The sequence below is a fragment of the Panulirus ornatus genome, chromosome 43 (assembly GCF_036320965.1).
Source record: "Panulirus ornatus isolate Po-2019 chromosome 43, ASM3632096v1, whole genome shotgun sequence".
Classification (NCBI taxonomy): Eukaryota; Metazoa; Arthropoda; class Malacostraca; order Decapoda; family Palinuridae; genus Panulirus; species Panulirus ornatus.
In genome coordinates, this window is record NC_092266.1 from 32692265 (window position 1) to 32710156 (window position 17892).

The following is a 17892-nucleotide window of genomic DNA, read 5'->3' on the forward strand; positions in this document are numbered from 1 at the left end:
TCCCAGGAGACCAGAGCCCTGAAAGGAGGCGTCGCGGGGCAGGAGAGTCCATTCAGCCTGGAGCCGCCCCAGCTGTCAGACGTGTGAGCTGCTCCTGCTACACCTTACCCAGCCAGTGACAAGTGGATTTGCTGCAGACTTCAGGTGTGTGATCTGTTGTTTCGCTCTAGGGTAAAGACGGTAGGGACTGTGTACATTATCAGGTAATGCCGTTAGTAAGACGTGGTGCGAGTGAAGACAGTGCTAAGCGTCGTCTCGGAGGACTGCTAAAGTAAGATAACAATTGTGTTACGCATTTCTCTAAAGCACAGGCACTAAACTTAACACACTCGGTGAATATGGCGTCAGCAGTGCTGTGGTTAAGACACAGAATGATGGTGTCAAGCTTCTGCGAGATAATTTGTTATTCCCCTCACAGAACACTAGTGGCTCTTGTTACATTACACCTTGATACCAACGGTGAACACATATGAACACCTGGGAACTGGCACACTGAACAGCACGCTGCTGTTGATCATGTGGGTCAAGGGCTCCTCTCTCCTTGGGCACTAGTGTTCCTCCATGGCTACAGCTTAAATCTAAAGCTGAAAATCATCATGAGGATGATGTGTTTCCCAACGAATGTGTTGCATGTTCCCAAGGCGCAAGACGCCGTCCCCAGCTGGCAACACTCGTTGATGTTGCTTCGTTGTAATGACATGCAACAACCACAGGCAGGGGCCATGAATGGACGCCCCTCGCACCACACGTCCCTGCTGTACGTTGGCACTCTGCCCGACGTGCAATGCGTCTCACCACACAGTTGTGTCCCACACAGACCATCTCCCACCACACAGGTGCGTCCCACACAGACCATCTCCCACCACACAGCTGCGTCCCACACAGACCATCTCCCACCACACAGGTGCCTCCCACACAGACCATCTCCCACCACACAGGTGCGTCCCACACAGACCATCTCCCACCACACAGGTGCGTCCCACACAGACCATCTCCCACCACACAGCTGCGTCCCACACAGACCATCTCCCACCACACAGGTGCCTCCCACACAGACCATCTCCCACCACACAGGTGCCTCCCACGTAGTTCATGTCGTAAGGGGAGATGAAGCAACGGTGAATCCCTGACTAAGGCACAACGTCAGCTTCTCGAATCGATAAAAAAAGAAGACAGGAAGCCAGAGGGCACGGGGCTTCCCTTAGACGCTCTCGCTCCTGGAGACGACCAGTCTGATGGGCTGAGTATGGCGCGAGGCTGCTGGCACGGTGTGGCGTGCAACCTGGCGCGCGTTCATCATGTACTAGTTTCCGGTGGTCTTCTCGTTTGTTTTCCACTCGTGCTGACCCCCCCCCCCTCCCCCGCGCGCACACACACACACACACTGCGACCGACAGCGTCAGACGACAGATGCACGGCTGCTGGTTTCAGAACATTGGTGTCAGACCTATGTTGTCAGGCTACTGGTGTCAGGGAAATAGCGGCAGGTGGCGAACATTACAAGTATTTTCTAATAAGTTCACAGGAACGAAGAGCATTGCTCAATACACCTCAATTTTCTCCACACACACACACACACACACACACACACACACACAAGGTAGAGCCTGACCTTCCAGCCAACATGTCGTGGGTCTGCTGCCAAGAGACACCTGCACTGCAGGATTCCGACCAGCTTCCCGCCGTAGCAACACACTCCATAAGTAGTTACATACTCCAGGAACACACACACACACACACACACACACACCATGAATACACAATTTGTACCAAAGTATGGACACATAAAGTGCGGGGTCAAACTAGAGTATAATACACACACACACACACACACACACACACACACCTTCAGCATCACGCTACACAGGAATTTTGTAACAAGTTACACTCAAAACACCCTGGACGACGGGTTAGGTCTACATATAAGAAATTAATCGGTCTGTTGTCTGTGAGATTTCCTAATAATTTCGTAAACTCAGCTGGAACGCCTGGATTTCGTGTGTTGTCATTAAATAACTACAAAGGTAACCATGTATGTACATGATCTCCCCGCCGAGTGTTCAAGCATCAAGACAAACTTTACCTAACCGTTCCCAAATGCAAATCAGCTTCAATAATTTGAACCCACTCGGCCAACTGAGGAGGTAACTCAACTATTCAGGGAACATCTAGACGTCGCACTGATGGGTTCACTACCAGGCGTCCGTCTGCAATGATGCGACCAGTTGACGGACGCCTCTCAATAGGTAACCTGAAGCAGCCAGCCGGTTGGAGATGGATGAGAAATGGCAGACACTCCCTCAGTGTCCAGAGCAGAGACGTTCTTACTTCATCCATTAAGCATGATGGAATGACCCGTGTCATGGCCTGGCCTTTAATCTGTCAAGTCAGTCAGTGGCCAGGCTATCATACTGTATGGCCGTACCGTCGTGTTCGGGGGCCGTACCGTCGTGTTCGAGGGTATTACCGTCGTGTTCGAGGGTTGTATCCCTCTTGCTCTCGAGTCGTTCTGTCTTGCTCAAGGGGTTAAACGATACAGTACATAAATCTATCGGTTCTTCCTTCTAACAACATTGAAGTCTCCTCAGAAATCTATCATGTATTTCCTTGTACTTCAATCATATGGCGCCATCACCCACAACAGGAGTTCTCAGACGCGCATATATAACTTCAGATAATATCTTTTCAAATATTTTTGAGTTCTGTATAGAGAACAAGAATCTCTCACCATCGCCAGGTTCTATATGGAGTTCGAGAATCTCTCACTGTCTCCAAGACGCATTAAAATCTTGTTAACCTTGATTCGCGAACATGTTCCGAGGTCCGGAACGAAACATGTAAATATGCCAGTTCTTTTAGTAGCAGACCTGAACACATGCAGTCCTGGGGTGGCAAAGAAATGCTAGTATGAGGCAAGTGCAAGTAACTGAGTAGGTCGCTACAATATATTCTAACTTAACTTTACCCGGATCATGCATAACTTTACCTGAAGACACGTACGTCACTGAGTGTTGTGAATGTACACCGTAGCGAGTTTTAGCTGAATCATTAACGACCGAGCTAACCCAATGCACACGTTCCTCTGTCATCTAACCCGACCCTGTGTCTCCATCCTTCCAGCATGCGACTACTTCTGTTGTTGGCGTCTTGCGCCGTTCTCCTGGCGGCGGTGGTCCTGGCCGAGGACTCGGGGATCATCATGCCAGGGGTGAGGAACATCGGCCCCTCGAGGTTCGCCCGGGAGGAGGGCATCATCTTCCCGGATTCTCCAGAATGGCCGCCCCTTCCCCAGCCACCCGTGGGAGCACCCACACCAACAGCCGCGCCGACGACCATAGCCCAACCAGGCGGCGACCCTGTTCTCGAGCTGCCGGACGACCTGGACCAGGTGAGTACCTGACCTTCCACTGGTTAGTGATGCACGGTGATGAACACCCAGCTAGGCCACTCCGGCATTACCACTCTCGCCTCTCTTCCCTACACTGGACTGCATCCGTCTTATTATGAAACCTCGCTGCAACTTTCCAAACATTACCCGTCTACCAACTGTTCGCACTGCCGGGAGTTGCCTAGCTCTTGCAAGGCAAGAACCAACGCTCAAAAGATCTCAATATCGACTCAGAGTATGTGAAATAACTGAAATACTCGAAGGTAGAGTCGAGAGGCTGCTATCTCCAAATGTCGGTCGACATCGGGGTCCAGACATTAAGCTCCCCAGCGTTCTCTCGCCCAAGCAGCGACTGGCAACGCAGAACCTTAAGTTCAACGCTGAACATCACTGACTTGTGTCGAGCGATGGGGTTCACATATCATGGAGCAGAGGCTGCCACAGTGCACTGTTATCACAGACGCCCACCTGGGCCGTCCTTCGGTTTACTGGACGTAACGGGTTGCCGTTGCAAGATGCAGGAATATCTCTTATTACCAGTACTTCGTATCCCTCCCAGCTTCTCCTCTAAGAATTCTTTCCCACGCTAACCAGCATAACGTGTTAATTTCTTTATGACTAAATCAGAGAAGTAATACGATGCTAATCTAGACATTATCTACAACCACACAAGATGCCGATGTATAATAATTACGGTGCGCAAGCTGCCTCGTGCTCTTACCGGGACAATGCTCTTACCTAGTTGCTTTTGATTGCCAGGTCTGTGCCTGGCCCGACCCCCTGTCTCACGGCGGCCTGTTCACTGTATCTTATTACTCCGCTATGGCCTGTGATGCTCGAGAGAGTTGTGGGGTAATAAACGATGTAAGCGGGCAGCCATAATGAGGTTCTTTGGCATCTATCAGCCACGGCGGGCAGGGAAACCCAAGCTCGGCCCACATCTTGCCTGTTGACTCTAGTGGCACCACCGCCTGACCACGGTGGCATTTTCGTTGTCACTAGTGACACCATTGTTGTCGACAATAATGCCTGGACATTGCGACTCAAGATCAGAAACTCCATCGTGCCACTACTGGTGGCGGAGGAACCTACTGTTCCCGACACGTGAGGTGGTCAGTCTGGTGGCGGAGGAACCTACTGTTCCCGACACGTGAGGTGGTCAGTCTTGTGATGTGCAGACATGAACGTACATCCAGGTGTAGCGGGTGACACCCTCCCTCCAGATCCTCTCTTACACCTCCACTCCTTCCTTTTGATTTTATTTTCTATTTCTTCCTGCCAGTCTCCCCTAGAGGCCAGTCGATCCGTCCTAACACCCCTTGTTCTCCGTCAGAGCTTTGTGTTGCAAATACCCACAAAAAGTTTGCAGCTACACACTGATACGTCCCAGGCTGTTCCTACGTGCCCACTCTCTCGCTGGCACGTCGTGACTCACTCACTGTTCCTAATATCATGTTACACTGGAGAATCATCTAATTGTGTCTAGAAACCAGACTGTAATCTTTGCACACGCAACCACCACCACCATCATCCCCTTCACATGGACTCCAACAGTGTTACGTGATAAATTAATTACACAAAAACTAAATTGTTGGACTAGAAAAATACAGACTATTTGAGGGGGAATTCATGTCTCCCCGACCGACCGCGCATTGGAATGGTCAAGTTGATACTTCACACTTCGCAGGAGATGACGTATGCTCGAACCAAGCATCATATGACACTGATGACTGGGCATTAGGTATACATCTATATATACCTGTGTACTTGAAATACCTGCACATCTCTCTCTCTCTCTCTCTCTCTCTCTCTCTCTCTCTCTCTCTCTCTCTCTCTCTCTCTCTCAGATCCAAGCTGTCGTTATCATGTGTAGTGCACCGAAACCACAGCTCCCTATCCACAACCAGGCCCCGACAGACCTTCCCGTGGCTACCCCTGGCTGCTTCATATATACAAATAGGAGCCAACATGAGAGTTAATACACACACACACACACACACACACACACACACACACACACACACGTTGAGGTTATCTAAATTTGTCATGTATGATTCTAGTCATAGTAACAAGTTCCTAGAACGTGCATGTGAAGATCTCCGGTATAGAACACTGATACACACCGACATTAGCACATCTTATGTTTCGCGCGTAATGATATGAATGTTGAACAGCAGCAGCCGCACATAACTGTCTCCGATGACCAAATAGCTGGAGTCAATGCAGCTGTTGACAGGCCGAGAGAGAGAGAGAGAGAGAGAGAGAGAGAGAGAGAGAGAGAGAGAGTAGAGGAAAATATAGTGGAGCAAAAGAGAAGTGGAAACGTAAAATGACTCCAGAGACCAGATATGAGCGAAAACAGCCAACCATTAAAGAACAAACATAACACAGGAGAGTAAAGGTCATGTGAGAGACGACGCGAGACGACCATGAGACACAGGAGAGCATGGGAGGGTCCCGTACAGTGAACCATCGTGAGGGTGTGGACGGCGAAAGTAGAAGTGAAGAAGAGTGTACGGTGAGAGTCAAACCGTGGGAGAGTGTGTCGTAAAAACGTGAAAAAAGTGTGATAGGGTTTTGAGAGACTGAACAGTGACTGTGGAGCAGTGTACAGTTAGCTGAAGAGCGTTGGAGAGTGTTCAGTAAGAGTAAGAGCGTGGGAGGGTGCGCAGTAAGAGTGAGAGCGTGGGAGAGTGTTCAGTAAGAGTAAGAGCGTGGGAGGGTGCGCAGTAAGAGTAAGAGCGTGGGAGGGTGCGCAGTAAGAGTAAGAGCGTGGGAAGTGCTAGCCCGCAGCCAAGTTGGTTGATGTGCGACGTTCACTGAAGGTCAGCTGGTTAGCTAGCTCGCCTGCAGGGGTAGCCAGGCTTGCCTTCATAAACTCATCTTGCTCTACAACCTCCCTTTACAGTCACTGTCTACACCCCACTATCTACATTCTGTCTGCACTATCTACAATTTGTCTGCATCTACTGCCTACCTCCACTCTGACAGGCAGTGTTGAATGTGACCTCAACTGGGATTCGCCGATGATCACTCGTAAGAAACTTTTCTCTAACGTGAACAAGTATAAACGAGTCCCTCATCTGTAGCCAGAACAGGTACACACGTTCATGTTGTTAATTAGGGTTCTGAACCCACTCCCTCGTACGACGCTCGGCGTGTCACATCAGCGTGGGTAGCTAGGACCCGTGCCAGTTGCTACTGGACTGGATTCTCCCCAGTTAGTGGGATACAGATACGTTAATATCTCCCACTACGATCGATCGCATTTATAACCAACATCTGCATGCTGGTCATAGTCTCGTCTGCCTCTCACGTCTGCATACAAGTCTAAAAGCTAATACTACCGTTATTTTCTTGCGAATTTATTTATAATTTATAGAGTATCGGAGTTGATCATATCAACGGCTACAATATTTCTTTTTTTCAGAGCAGAATTAAGATGAGCTTTAACAACTAGCAAGACACCACCTCCTACTTCTCTCTCCTATCAAGGTACAATACAATGTACCCTGGACCAGCGTATTCAACAACATAATCTTTAATTTCAATGGATAACCAACAATCAGAAATACCACTCATGTTAGTTTCTTCCAAAGCAGTTGTCTCTAATTCTGAAAATTCATTGCTTATGCTACGTGCGTAAACACAAGACCTTTGACAGAGGTTTGTTGGTAAAAGGATTCACCGAGGGATAGGGACCTGCACCACAAGGGCTGCGGTTTATTTTTTTTACCACCACGCCTGTGCAGACACACTGGGGTGCCTCCCGAAGGTGGCTGCATTTTGCAGAAATACGACCACTGATGGAAGAACTTGATCCTTTACTGAAATCAGTTATGCTAATCTATTTATAGGACTAAAAACGCCCAACTGAAAAAGACGTTCCTGGTGCCAATCCTTGACACTGCTTTTGAAATCGTTATCAGTTTTGTTTCGAAAACGTCAGACATGCTGGCGATATTTCCCCAACAGCTAGCTTCCTCCTGCCCTACAACTGTTGTTCTGACGCACTGAACGCAGAACACGCTGCATGACGGGCACACTAGCGTCAATCAACAACTGCGAACGGCCTTCGTCTGCCGCCTACACCCCCAGCCACAACTTGCCTACTTAACTATAAATGACACTTCCTGATTCAGTTGTGGTATTCTCAAGTGTGTTACCTTCATTATCAACTACAAAACTGCATAATACTTCAAGGTTACTTCACGCTTCTTAAGACCTTTACAATATTAATGAGCGAAATATGTTTTAGCGATCGTAATACTAGACGGCACTGCTCAGTGTCAAGGCCACAATACTGCTTCCTCAAATGTTAAGAACGAAGCTTCGCCATTTGTAAAACACTCGTCTGACCTTCAGATCTGAGTTTAGTTTGTGCCTTCACCATTCCTACTATCAACCCAATGTAACACAATCACCGTTTGTGTTATGACACTATCATCATCATCTTTAAAACCTCTCTCTCTCTCTCTCTCTCTCTCTCTCTCTCTCTCTCTCTCTCTCTCTCTCAGGAATCCTCCGCCGTCATCCTCCTTCCTCTGAACACCCAAACAAATAGACTACAAGCGTCAGCTTAACCATCATTTGCCCTCCCCTCCTCCCCAGTGAACGTCTGTCATCAACCTTAACACTCTCTTACCTTAACACTCTCTTCCCCAGCTGGACCTGCGAAGCCTCTCCTACCTCAACTCCTTCTCCAATATCTCGGACTTCATGCGTGCGTTTGATCTGTCGCCATCAGAGGAGACTTTTGAAGACGTCGGTATCGCAGTGAGGAGCGGAAGCGCACCAGGTGAGACACGGCAGAGCCACCAGCCACAACGTTGTGCTGGCAGCAGCTTTTAGTGGCAAGGGAAGGGAATGTATGTGTATAATCTGATGAAGTGTGTTGTAGTGAAGATAATGATAGATACTGAGGGACGGCAGTGCTAGTGACGGATTAATCATGTTCTTGTGACATCAACAGTGATAGCAGTGATGAGGGAAGGGATTGTATATATCCTGGTAGAGTGCGTAGTGGTAGAGACAGTGATAAACAGTGGGTAAAGTGAAGTAGGTGGGTAAAGAACTAAGACTTGGTTAAATACTAGAATTCTAAATGCGATATAAACTGTGCTAAAATGTAGGACCACCTGGAGCACTTGCACACATTCCTTAATATTTCGATAAAGTGTTTTCACCCCTCCTAGTCGCTTTCCTCCCTCGAAACGCTTTTCAGTACCTAGTTGTGGACTAGATAGAGAATCCTTCTATTCCAGTACGCCTAAACGCACCAGAACCATCTCTGATATCCCCAAACCTCTTTCCCCAGACTCTGCTAAGGACCCGGTGGTGGCCAAATGCTCCCCGGTGCTGCAAACGGTGTCGCTGGACCTGCCCGTAGAGAGCAACACCCTTTACTTCCCGACGTGCGTCCGCCTGAAGCGGTGCGGCGGCTGCTGCTACGGTCCCCTCCTTACCTGCCGACCCTCAGAAACCAAGGCTGTCAAACTCAGGGTAAGTCTCCTTCTTGCCGAAATGCTCCCCAGTGTGAGTCCCCTGCCTGGTGAGGTGACCACGTAAGTCCCCTGCTGAGTGAAATGCTAGGCAAAGTCCCCAACTTTGCTGGTGTGAGGCTCCAGTACCCTAGCCGGCCTACAGGACTTTGCACACCGGTCGTCGGTTCCGTGCCTGACCTGCAGCACTTCTTCCCCCACAGATCGTGAAGACGGTGACGGGAGGAAATTCCGGATCCTCCAGGGGCCGCGGTAACCGTCGGCGTCGTCGTCAGAGCAACGCCAGCTACATTCTGGTGGACGAAGTGGAGCACACGGCGTGCGAATGTGATTGTAAAGTGAGGGAAGAAGATTGTAACAACGCCATCCACAAGTATATGAAGGGCGAGTGTGCTTGTGTCTGTAACAACACGTAAGATATCTTCCCTTTCACTGCAGTATGATTAGCTTCTTTCGAACATGCTTTCCTCCCACTTCTACTTGCCCAATATTTTGTTTTCCACTGGTCCAAAATACCAAAGCCCTTAATGATACAAATTACTTGCTGTTCTAACCAATAGTTGGGTGACCAATTTATGAGTAATGATTAGGATCATCTGGAACTAATGTCGTCAGATAAGAAAAGCCTTGTTCCTCGGAATATTCCTTATGTTCCAATGTAAGAAAAAGCTCGATATAAAACCTCAAACAAAATGCCTCAAGTTCAGTCAATATCATCGACCCCTTCCCCACCTTAAATTCAACCTCCTTTGATGGAAGCCTATCATATCCTTTACTTGGGTCCTGAGACTGGTTCCTTCCTCCCCAGGGAAGAGAAGCGTAAGTGTGAGAAGCAAAACTCTACCAAGTACTGGGACAACGACACCTGCAACTGCTACTGCCTCAAGAACCAAGACTGCAGCAGCGGGGAATTCTTCTCCCAGACCTCCTGCAGGTGAGAGAGAGAGAGAGAGAGAGAGAGAGAGAGAGAGAGAGAGAGAGAGAGAGAGAGAGAGAGAGAGACAAAAACACTGTAATATATCAAAAGACTTTTCAAGACAAAGCTACAAACCATCAAAAAACTCGTGTATTGCTAACTCTTTTGTCTTCCTACAGATGCGAGACGCCGTCTTCAAGGTCGGCATTCAGCTTCCCTGCCAACACCAATGAAGGTAGCGCGCCCTAGGATGGACTTTCCCTCCACTGTTGCATGAGCCATACCTTCACTCCCTTAGTACCTGTCACGTACCTGCCTTGACTCCAGGTCGTGTTCTGCCTGAGGTCGCACACTACAGTCACCTGTCTACATCCCGCCATGTAACAATATTCACATACCTGACAATGTTTACATCAGAACGAGCGTGTAGCACTGTCTACATTCGTTACGCTGTATACATCTTAGCATGTACATTGTCCGCATTCATTATTTGTATACATGTAAGCATGTAACATTGTCTACATCCGTTACATTAATACATTTGAACATGTGGTTGTTTACATGTCTACATCTAAACATGCAGTATTGTTTACATGTCTAAAGCTGCTTACAATTCTAACACCGTGTTCATCCAACCGTGTAACACCGCTTGCATTTCTAACCCTCTATTTCTCCGTTGTTTACACCCATGTAACAAATAACAGTCTGTATGACCGACCAAGTCAGTCACAGATACCTTAATAACATCAGTAGAATAAGTAACCTTGGTCTATGTCTACAGTCAGTCACCACTAACTGTGTCTTGTCACTAATGTTTATGAACCTGTGATCGCGTCACCAAAAAACTAACACCTGTGACTATATGTTACTAGTGCATTATCTTTCTCATGTGTGTGTCAGATGGTCACCAAACGCGTCATTTTAGTACGAAAACTCACCATATACAGTCAGTCTAGTGATTCTTCCTTATATATATATATATATATATATATATATATATATATATATATATATATATATATATATATATATATGGAAGAATCACTAGATAAATATTCCTATGAATCCACGCTCAAAATATATTTTGCTGTTTGTACCGGACTTGTTGTTGACCATTGACACGGCACGCAAAATGGTAAGCATATATATATATATATATATATATATATATATATATATATATATATATATATATATATATATATATATATGCTTACCATTTTGCGTGCCGTGTCAATGGTCAACAACTCCGGTACACACAGCCAAATATATAGTTCGTTTTCTGACGTTAATCCTCGGGATGATATAACAGCAACGGACTCAGGCAACGTCATTCGTCATACACGAAAATCTTTCCAAAATCTCAAGTGACACTCGACTACTGTTGTTGTTTTTGTTGTTGTTGTTGTTGTTGTTGTTTCATCTGATAGAAATCTAGTGATTTGTTGTCAGTGAGTCACCATAAACCATCTCGAAATGAGTCTCATATATATATATATATATATATATATATATATATATATATATATAAACTTTATTTCCTAGTAACGTTCAATATCGTTTATGCAATGTTGCCGTTAGTCATATATCTTGTCTTTCACTATATTTTTCTAAAGTTATCATTTCCTTAAAATTTAAGGTTTGTCATGTGAAAACGAACCGTATGAAATATTTCCAGCTGGCGCAGTGCTTAGGTAAATCTGGCTTAAAATATTTCATCTCATAACCCGGAGCCAAAATAATATACACATAACATGTGGTTGTTAGTAGCCTTATCGGGGGGTTCATCTCCCAGGGGTGTGTGGCTCCTCTATGGGGGATGGCGACCGTGGGAGGGGGTGGGTGCTCAAACACCCTCCCTACCCCTATGGGATGTATGGGCCCCTCAGGGGAATCCTGGGCGCAAACCATAGATTGTTATGGGCCCAGAACCCACAGGGTTCTGGGCCCAGCCCCCTATAGAATGTGTAGGTGTGAGGGCCCCTCCCCTAGCAGTGTGAGGGCCCAGCCACCAGGGGTGTTTGACCTGCCCTTATGTGATACTGCAGGTGGGAGGAAGACTGATGCTGCATTTGCCTATGAAATTAATGTCATTACATCATGAAGCCATTAAAATGTACATAATATTCAGGCTTGTTTCAACATCAACCCACCTGGTAGTCATTAAAGTACCTAGATTTACTTCAACACTTTACTGTAGTGCATTAAGTAGCAAGGGACTCCACCATCTCTCCTGATGGTTCACTACATCGTCTGGTGACGAGGCCTATTCTGCCTCGCTTGACGCAGTCCATGTTTTAGGAAAACATTTTCCGATAAAATCGTCTTGATCCATAAATGTCCATAAATATAGTAATCAAAATCTAACACATATATTTCTATGCATTTTGAAAACTCTGTTAGTGACGCGATCCTTTGAATGTTCAAACAAAATCTTACTGTCAGGAGAGACTCCATCATCACGACCCTCCGCCACATTACAGAAGCAACATCTGAAACCAATACACCAGCAACAGAATGATCACCTTAGGTTCACTTGATAATATAGAATTCATAAGAATTATCTTCCTAACATGAAATCCTGAATGACAGTGCACGATTGTTTTATCCCCAGCAGGCAAGACGTCTCAGCGTTCCATTAATTTCTTGCGATGTTGGCCTGAGTTCTTCCCGCTGACTAACTCGCTGTGAGCTGTGGTCGCAAGCCAACGTACACCCGATCATTTGCATTGGTCTATTTCTCTGAGAATTTTGATTCAGGCGGTACTCCTCCCACGTGGGTTTGTTCCTACGATGCAGTAATGTCGACTCCATGATTCCCGGGGCGCGGTTCGTATCCCACACATAGAGTTCTCTGTGCAGCGCTAGGCGAAACAGAGGTCCCGTGTGGGCAGTAGTCAGGTGACCATAATGGAGCAACAAGACACCACATTCAGCACTGCACCTGCCTCCATCTTGTATCCACTGGCCATAATCCGTCTATACGAAAAATATTATGTTCTCGTCATATTCACTGGCGGAACACTTCGTATTCTTGTTTGAACTCTGCTTCATGATTTACAGAAATATCCAGTGGTATGAAGAGTGATTAAGGAATTACCACATGGGATGAATAACCACTTCTTATAACGTTTCATAATTCATACTGATGATGAATGTCGTAAACATTTCAGACGTGTGTGTTAGATCATCACGGAATAACCAGCTCACTCTGTATGTGGCTAAACTAGTTAGCGTAGTTCTGTTGTTCTGAGAAAAGTTACTCGTAATCATTCCAAAACCTTTTCCTTGTAAGTATTGTGGTTATTTTTGAAGCCTTCCATTCGTGCTACTATTACGGGCATAACGCGTACCCTGACATTTCCTGCCGACCTGTGCAGTACTTGGTGCACTACACGATGTTCTCACTTGGATCTTGGACGCGATTTCTTTCAGAGAATCAAACTGATGATGTTCCTTCATCGCTGACTGACTCTTCTGTTTCTCCTTGATGCACATCCGGTTATGACGGTTTGGCCATTTGACCTGATCCTTAACGATAAGGGTAAAGGCCATGTCATACCTCACAGTCATACCATTGTGTTGCTGGGTCGTACAGTCGTGTCCAAGGGTCGTACCGGCGTGCTCAAAGCGATTGCCGTGCGCTTTTCACAGCCGGATGAAGAAATCCGTTTCCAGTTATACATGTAGGTCATAAAGCGGTAAAGACCACAGCGCGTCAACGGATTTCCGCCTTTCCTGCCACGCCTCGTTTCCTTCCTCTTACTGTATAACAAACCTTCCGGCAAGATGTGTTCATATACTTTGACTCTCGTTTAAGTTCAATGTTCTGTGTCCCCGGCGGATGGCGTCCAAATTGTGTACATGGCAAAAGTACCTGTCCACTGGTACGGTACAGCGGAGGGAGTTTCACATGCGAAGGAGCACAGAAAAAGGTAGTCTGTTTGTCTCTATATCTACCACAGCTACGTCGCTCTCTCTCTCTCTCTCTCTCTCTCTCTCTCTCTCTCTCTCTCTCTCTCTCTCTCTCTCTCTCTCTCTCTCCCCACCACCACCTTCTATAGAAAACAAAGTCCCCCTCAGGTCGACCCTTCCCCCCTCCTCCAAGCCACACTGCTCGTGTCTTTACACATACTGTTCCACGAACAGCTGAGAACACTGACGACAAACACTCACACGCGAGGCCTTTGTAGAAACACGACTTCCTTTTTTATGAAAATCAAAATCCCAAGATATTTTCTTTAATGATTCGTGTTTTGCATTTCTATCATCATTTTTCATAATTTCAAGATCACTGAAGAAATTTGATAATTATTTATCCATCCCCTGGGCACGTTCTTACGACCTTTGGGTAAAATGGCCTGGCCTTTACCGAGGGTCAGGTCAAAGGCCAGACACTCAATAGCCAAAGGTCGTAACTTTATACCGGAGGAGTCAACCTCCCCGTCCACGGTACTGTCCAGACTGCCCCCACCCCCCCAACACACACACACACACACACACACACACACACACACACACAAATACGTCGCTTACGAGCACGCGAAAAATCGTTCAGGCGCTACTGCGAAATTCTTGATTCTGACGATTCTTTCGTGGTACCAGCGAGATTCTCAGTGGTGGAGTCAGTGGGCGAACCTAAATCATGTGGCAGTCTCCTACCATATACATCTGATTACCACATACATCTGATTACCATATACATCTGAAGAAGTACCTCAACCCCTCGAGTTCGACGGTGCGACCCTTGAGTACGACGATACGACCCTTGATTACGACGGTACAACCCTTGATTATGATAGTACGACCCCTTGACTACTACAACATGACCTTTGACCTAACTCTTGAAGTGAAAGCATATTCTTTCGCTATACGTCCTCCTAACATCATATTTTCCCTATATCAGTCCACCCTAATTATTAATGATATCTTACTGAATATATTTTAATCAACATTTCGATGTTTGTCACACCAAAACATGTTTTCCGATCATGAAATACCTATTCCTTTTCCAGCTAATATATGCGTCTCTCAACTAACATGCACGCTTTTGTTGACGTGTATATGTACTTACGCCGACAAACTATCCACATATCGCTATGTAATTGTTTACAATAACCTAACTAACTTCTCTGACGGTGTTGTGGTGATCATCAATGTCATATGTAGTTTGTAAGTGATGGTGCGCCCTCCTCCTCAGTAACTGGCCTCAAGCACTCAACGTGTTGCATCAAAATCTGAAAAAATGGATTAACCCAGCGGGCGGTGGTGGACGTTATTTTCTTCTTCCGCTACTTTTTGGTCTCTCATTGTCTTAAGATTTGTTGAATGATGATAACATTATTACTAACACTACAACTGTGATTATATTATTGATATTACCATGAATATTTTCCTATTGATTACATTTATCGTTACGGACAGTATCATTACTTTGACTAGCAAAATCTTTATTACCTGAAAACTTTGGGAAAGCTGCAGGACAACATGGGCAGGAATGCTCAACACACACAGGTCTTAAGAATCAAGTATGATTACTGTCATCATAGAAGAAATAAGAACACGGAAGAAATTTCGGACAATCATGTTAATAGAAAATTTTCAGGGGATCCTCAAGCAGATCTTGCCATACGAAGTCTACATATTTTCGTCGGGATAAGAAGCGTTGACTAACGACTGTTGTACCAGACGTGCAGCACAAGTACCCCACACTCCACTGACACTCTATTCTTTCTCTTTCCTTCCGGCAGACCTACCCAGCTTCGCCTCAAGCCAGAGGTCTAGCCGGCCTGGATCGTTCAAACCCAGGCGACGCAGACCGGTTAGGGTGCCCGTGACGTAGCTCCTACCCACACCCTAACACGGCCCTGGCCCTGACGACCCCCTCGTCAGGGACTTCATGGTGCGATATCAGAGTCGTCATGCTGTACAGTGTTGTCATTTTCCACGTACTGGTTCATCTTATTTATACTCGTCTCTTCCCTTCACCTGGCCTGGGCGTCTCCAGTGATGTGTGTCTTACGTGTTTCAAATCGAAAAAAGAAAAAATGACCTATCACATAAAAGAGAGAGAGAGAGAGAGAGAGAGAGAGAGAGAGAGAGAGAGAGAGAGAGAGAGAGAGAGAGAGAGAGAGAGAGAGAATGTTATCTGTTCGTTCAGAGGGAGATCCACACTCGTGGGGCCCCATCTCTAGAACTTTATGAACACAATTTTTAAACGGTGTTTGTAGCACTAGAAATATGTCTATGTAAGAGGAAGGCAATGATTGCAATGCACTTTACAGTTTTAGGTTCACTGACCTCCCAGTTGTCGGCAACATGTGTACCCCAAATCTATTAAACACTGCAGGGAACTGGCTTGATTATCCACTCTTAGTAGACCTCTCGACCCTGAGGAGTGTACAGGACTTGACATATCAACCAGTTTCCCTCTCTGTATATTCGACGTTGGCCTAAGTTCCACAGTATACCCCGGTGGCCCCAGCGACTCTCCTTGCAACACACTTGCCTCATATTAAGTGAAAGACTGACACCATTAAAGTAACTCTTGAATAGCAACCACGATACTTTCTTGCTAAGAGAGCTCAGTGTGTCACACAGCGTGTTACATGCCCACAATGCCCCGTTGGCGCTAGCGTGTCGTCGTTGAGACAAGCCGCTGGTGTAGCCTAGCCTCTCCAGACCTGCGCAGACCAGATGGCTAGCTAGCCTTATGGCAACACCGATGCATATCACAGCCAAATACTTCCTAATACCGATGCATATCACAACCAAATACTTCTCACTATTATATTCTTAAATTATTATGAATAAATCTAAAATCCAACATCGTGTGTTTTTTGACCATGTTGCCACAAAAAGAGAATGAACAGACATTCTCTTCTTTATGTTTTGGCTTCGCTGTCAGCATAAAAAGTACATGTGTTCTGCACGGGTATGATGGCGGCTGGCGTCATGCAGAACCTGATATACAAAATCTTAAAATCTCGAGTTAAAGGAAATTTACAGATACAGGCAATCATAATCCCCGGGTAATGACAAAGACCATCAATATACCATTCTGTTGTCCCCGCACTATCCCACAAAAAAGGTAATAAAAAGCAACTGACTCCTAGAGTGTGTAGTCAAAGGCTTTTGTACGAGGAAAAAAAGTGTTGAGAATAATGAAAGACAAGACGAGTCATTCACAGCAGAACGACAACTGGATCATCTTAACATGAAAACAGAGCAGCAATACTGGAGGGAAATCATCCACTCGTAAAGGAGACAATCTACCTGACATTATCATACCCAAGTATAGTGGTGACCCTAAGAAAACGGGAGACACATCTAATATGGATCACCTAAAAACCTCACTACCCAGTCTGGGCTTTATGAACACACACACACACACACACACACACACACACACACACACACACACACACACACACATACATACACACACACACATACATACACACACACACACACACACACACACACACACACACACGCACACACTCAGTGGTACAAAAAAAGAGCACAATCGTATACAAAATGTACATGAATTACTGCACGCGAGGACAAACTGTGCCCCTAGGAATTACAGAGAAATTATGATATGTTCTTGTTGACATTACACAACTTAGGAAGGATACAATTAAGACGAAGGAAAAATATCCTCAAACTGTGGCAGCAACACACGTGGGTGGCTGGTTCTCAGTAACGGGTGACATGGCCGATCCAGCAGCCCAAACTATTCTGTACAGTAATGGCTAGAAAATACATACAATAACCCTGCAATATATCGATGTTCCTTGACCATAGGTGAACGCTGATCACACACGGAGTGACGTGTGATAACTGGGATAATATCTGGGCCCAGGGTAGAGAGGTGTGACTGACCCGGGTGATGACAGCCTCTTGTCTACAGAAGACAGGCAGCCTCGCGCCAGTAGTGATCATTAAGGCTTAGCAAGGGACAGACAACAACATTATGGTTGACGCGCGTCGAATGCCAAGCCACTCATGACGCCATGACGGCTAGGAAGACCAATTCCTTCCACTGATCCCGTGTGTCCAACACGAAGACATGCGTCATGTGC

General features: G+C 46.2%; 1 protein-coding gene and 1 long non-coding RNA gene across 3 annotated transcripts in view; one reads left to right on the forward strand and one right to left on the reverse strand.

The window, feature by feature from the left end:
* LOC139762536 (uncharacterized) overlaps positions 1-17892 on the reverse strand; it is an 84468-nt gene that overhangs the window by 46528 nt on the left and 20048 nt on the right. The gene's annotated exons all lie outside the window — the stretch shown is intronic.
* Positions 1-17892, forward strand: part of LOC139762535 (uncharacterized) — a 20748-nt gene continuing 2856 nt past the window's right edge. The window contains exons 1-8 of one of the 2 annotated variants that reach the window (XM_071687534.1): positions 2-144; positions 3121-3388; positions 8054-8186; positions 8706-8890; positions 9093-9301; positions 9698-9823; positions 9985-10040; positions 15556-16631. In XM_071687534.1, coding sequence (XP_071543635.1) covers positions 3122-3388; positions 8054-8186; positions 8706-8890; positions 9093-9301; positions 9698-9823; positions 9985-10040; positions 15556-15647 — 1068 coding nt within the window. In that variant the 5' untranslated portion in view covers positions 2-144; position 3121 and the 3' untranslated portion in view covers positions 15648-16631. Of the gene's footprint in view, positions 145-3120; positions 3389-8053; positions 8187-8705; positions 8891-9092; positions 9302-9697; positions 9824-9984; positions 10041-15555; positions 16632-17892 lie in introns of those variants that run through there. The other variant, XM_071687533.1, reaches the window with a different exon arrangement.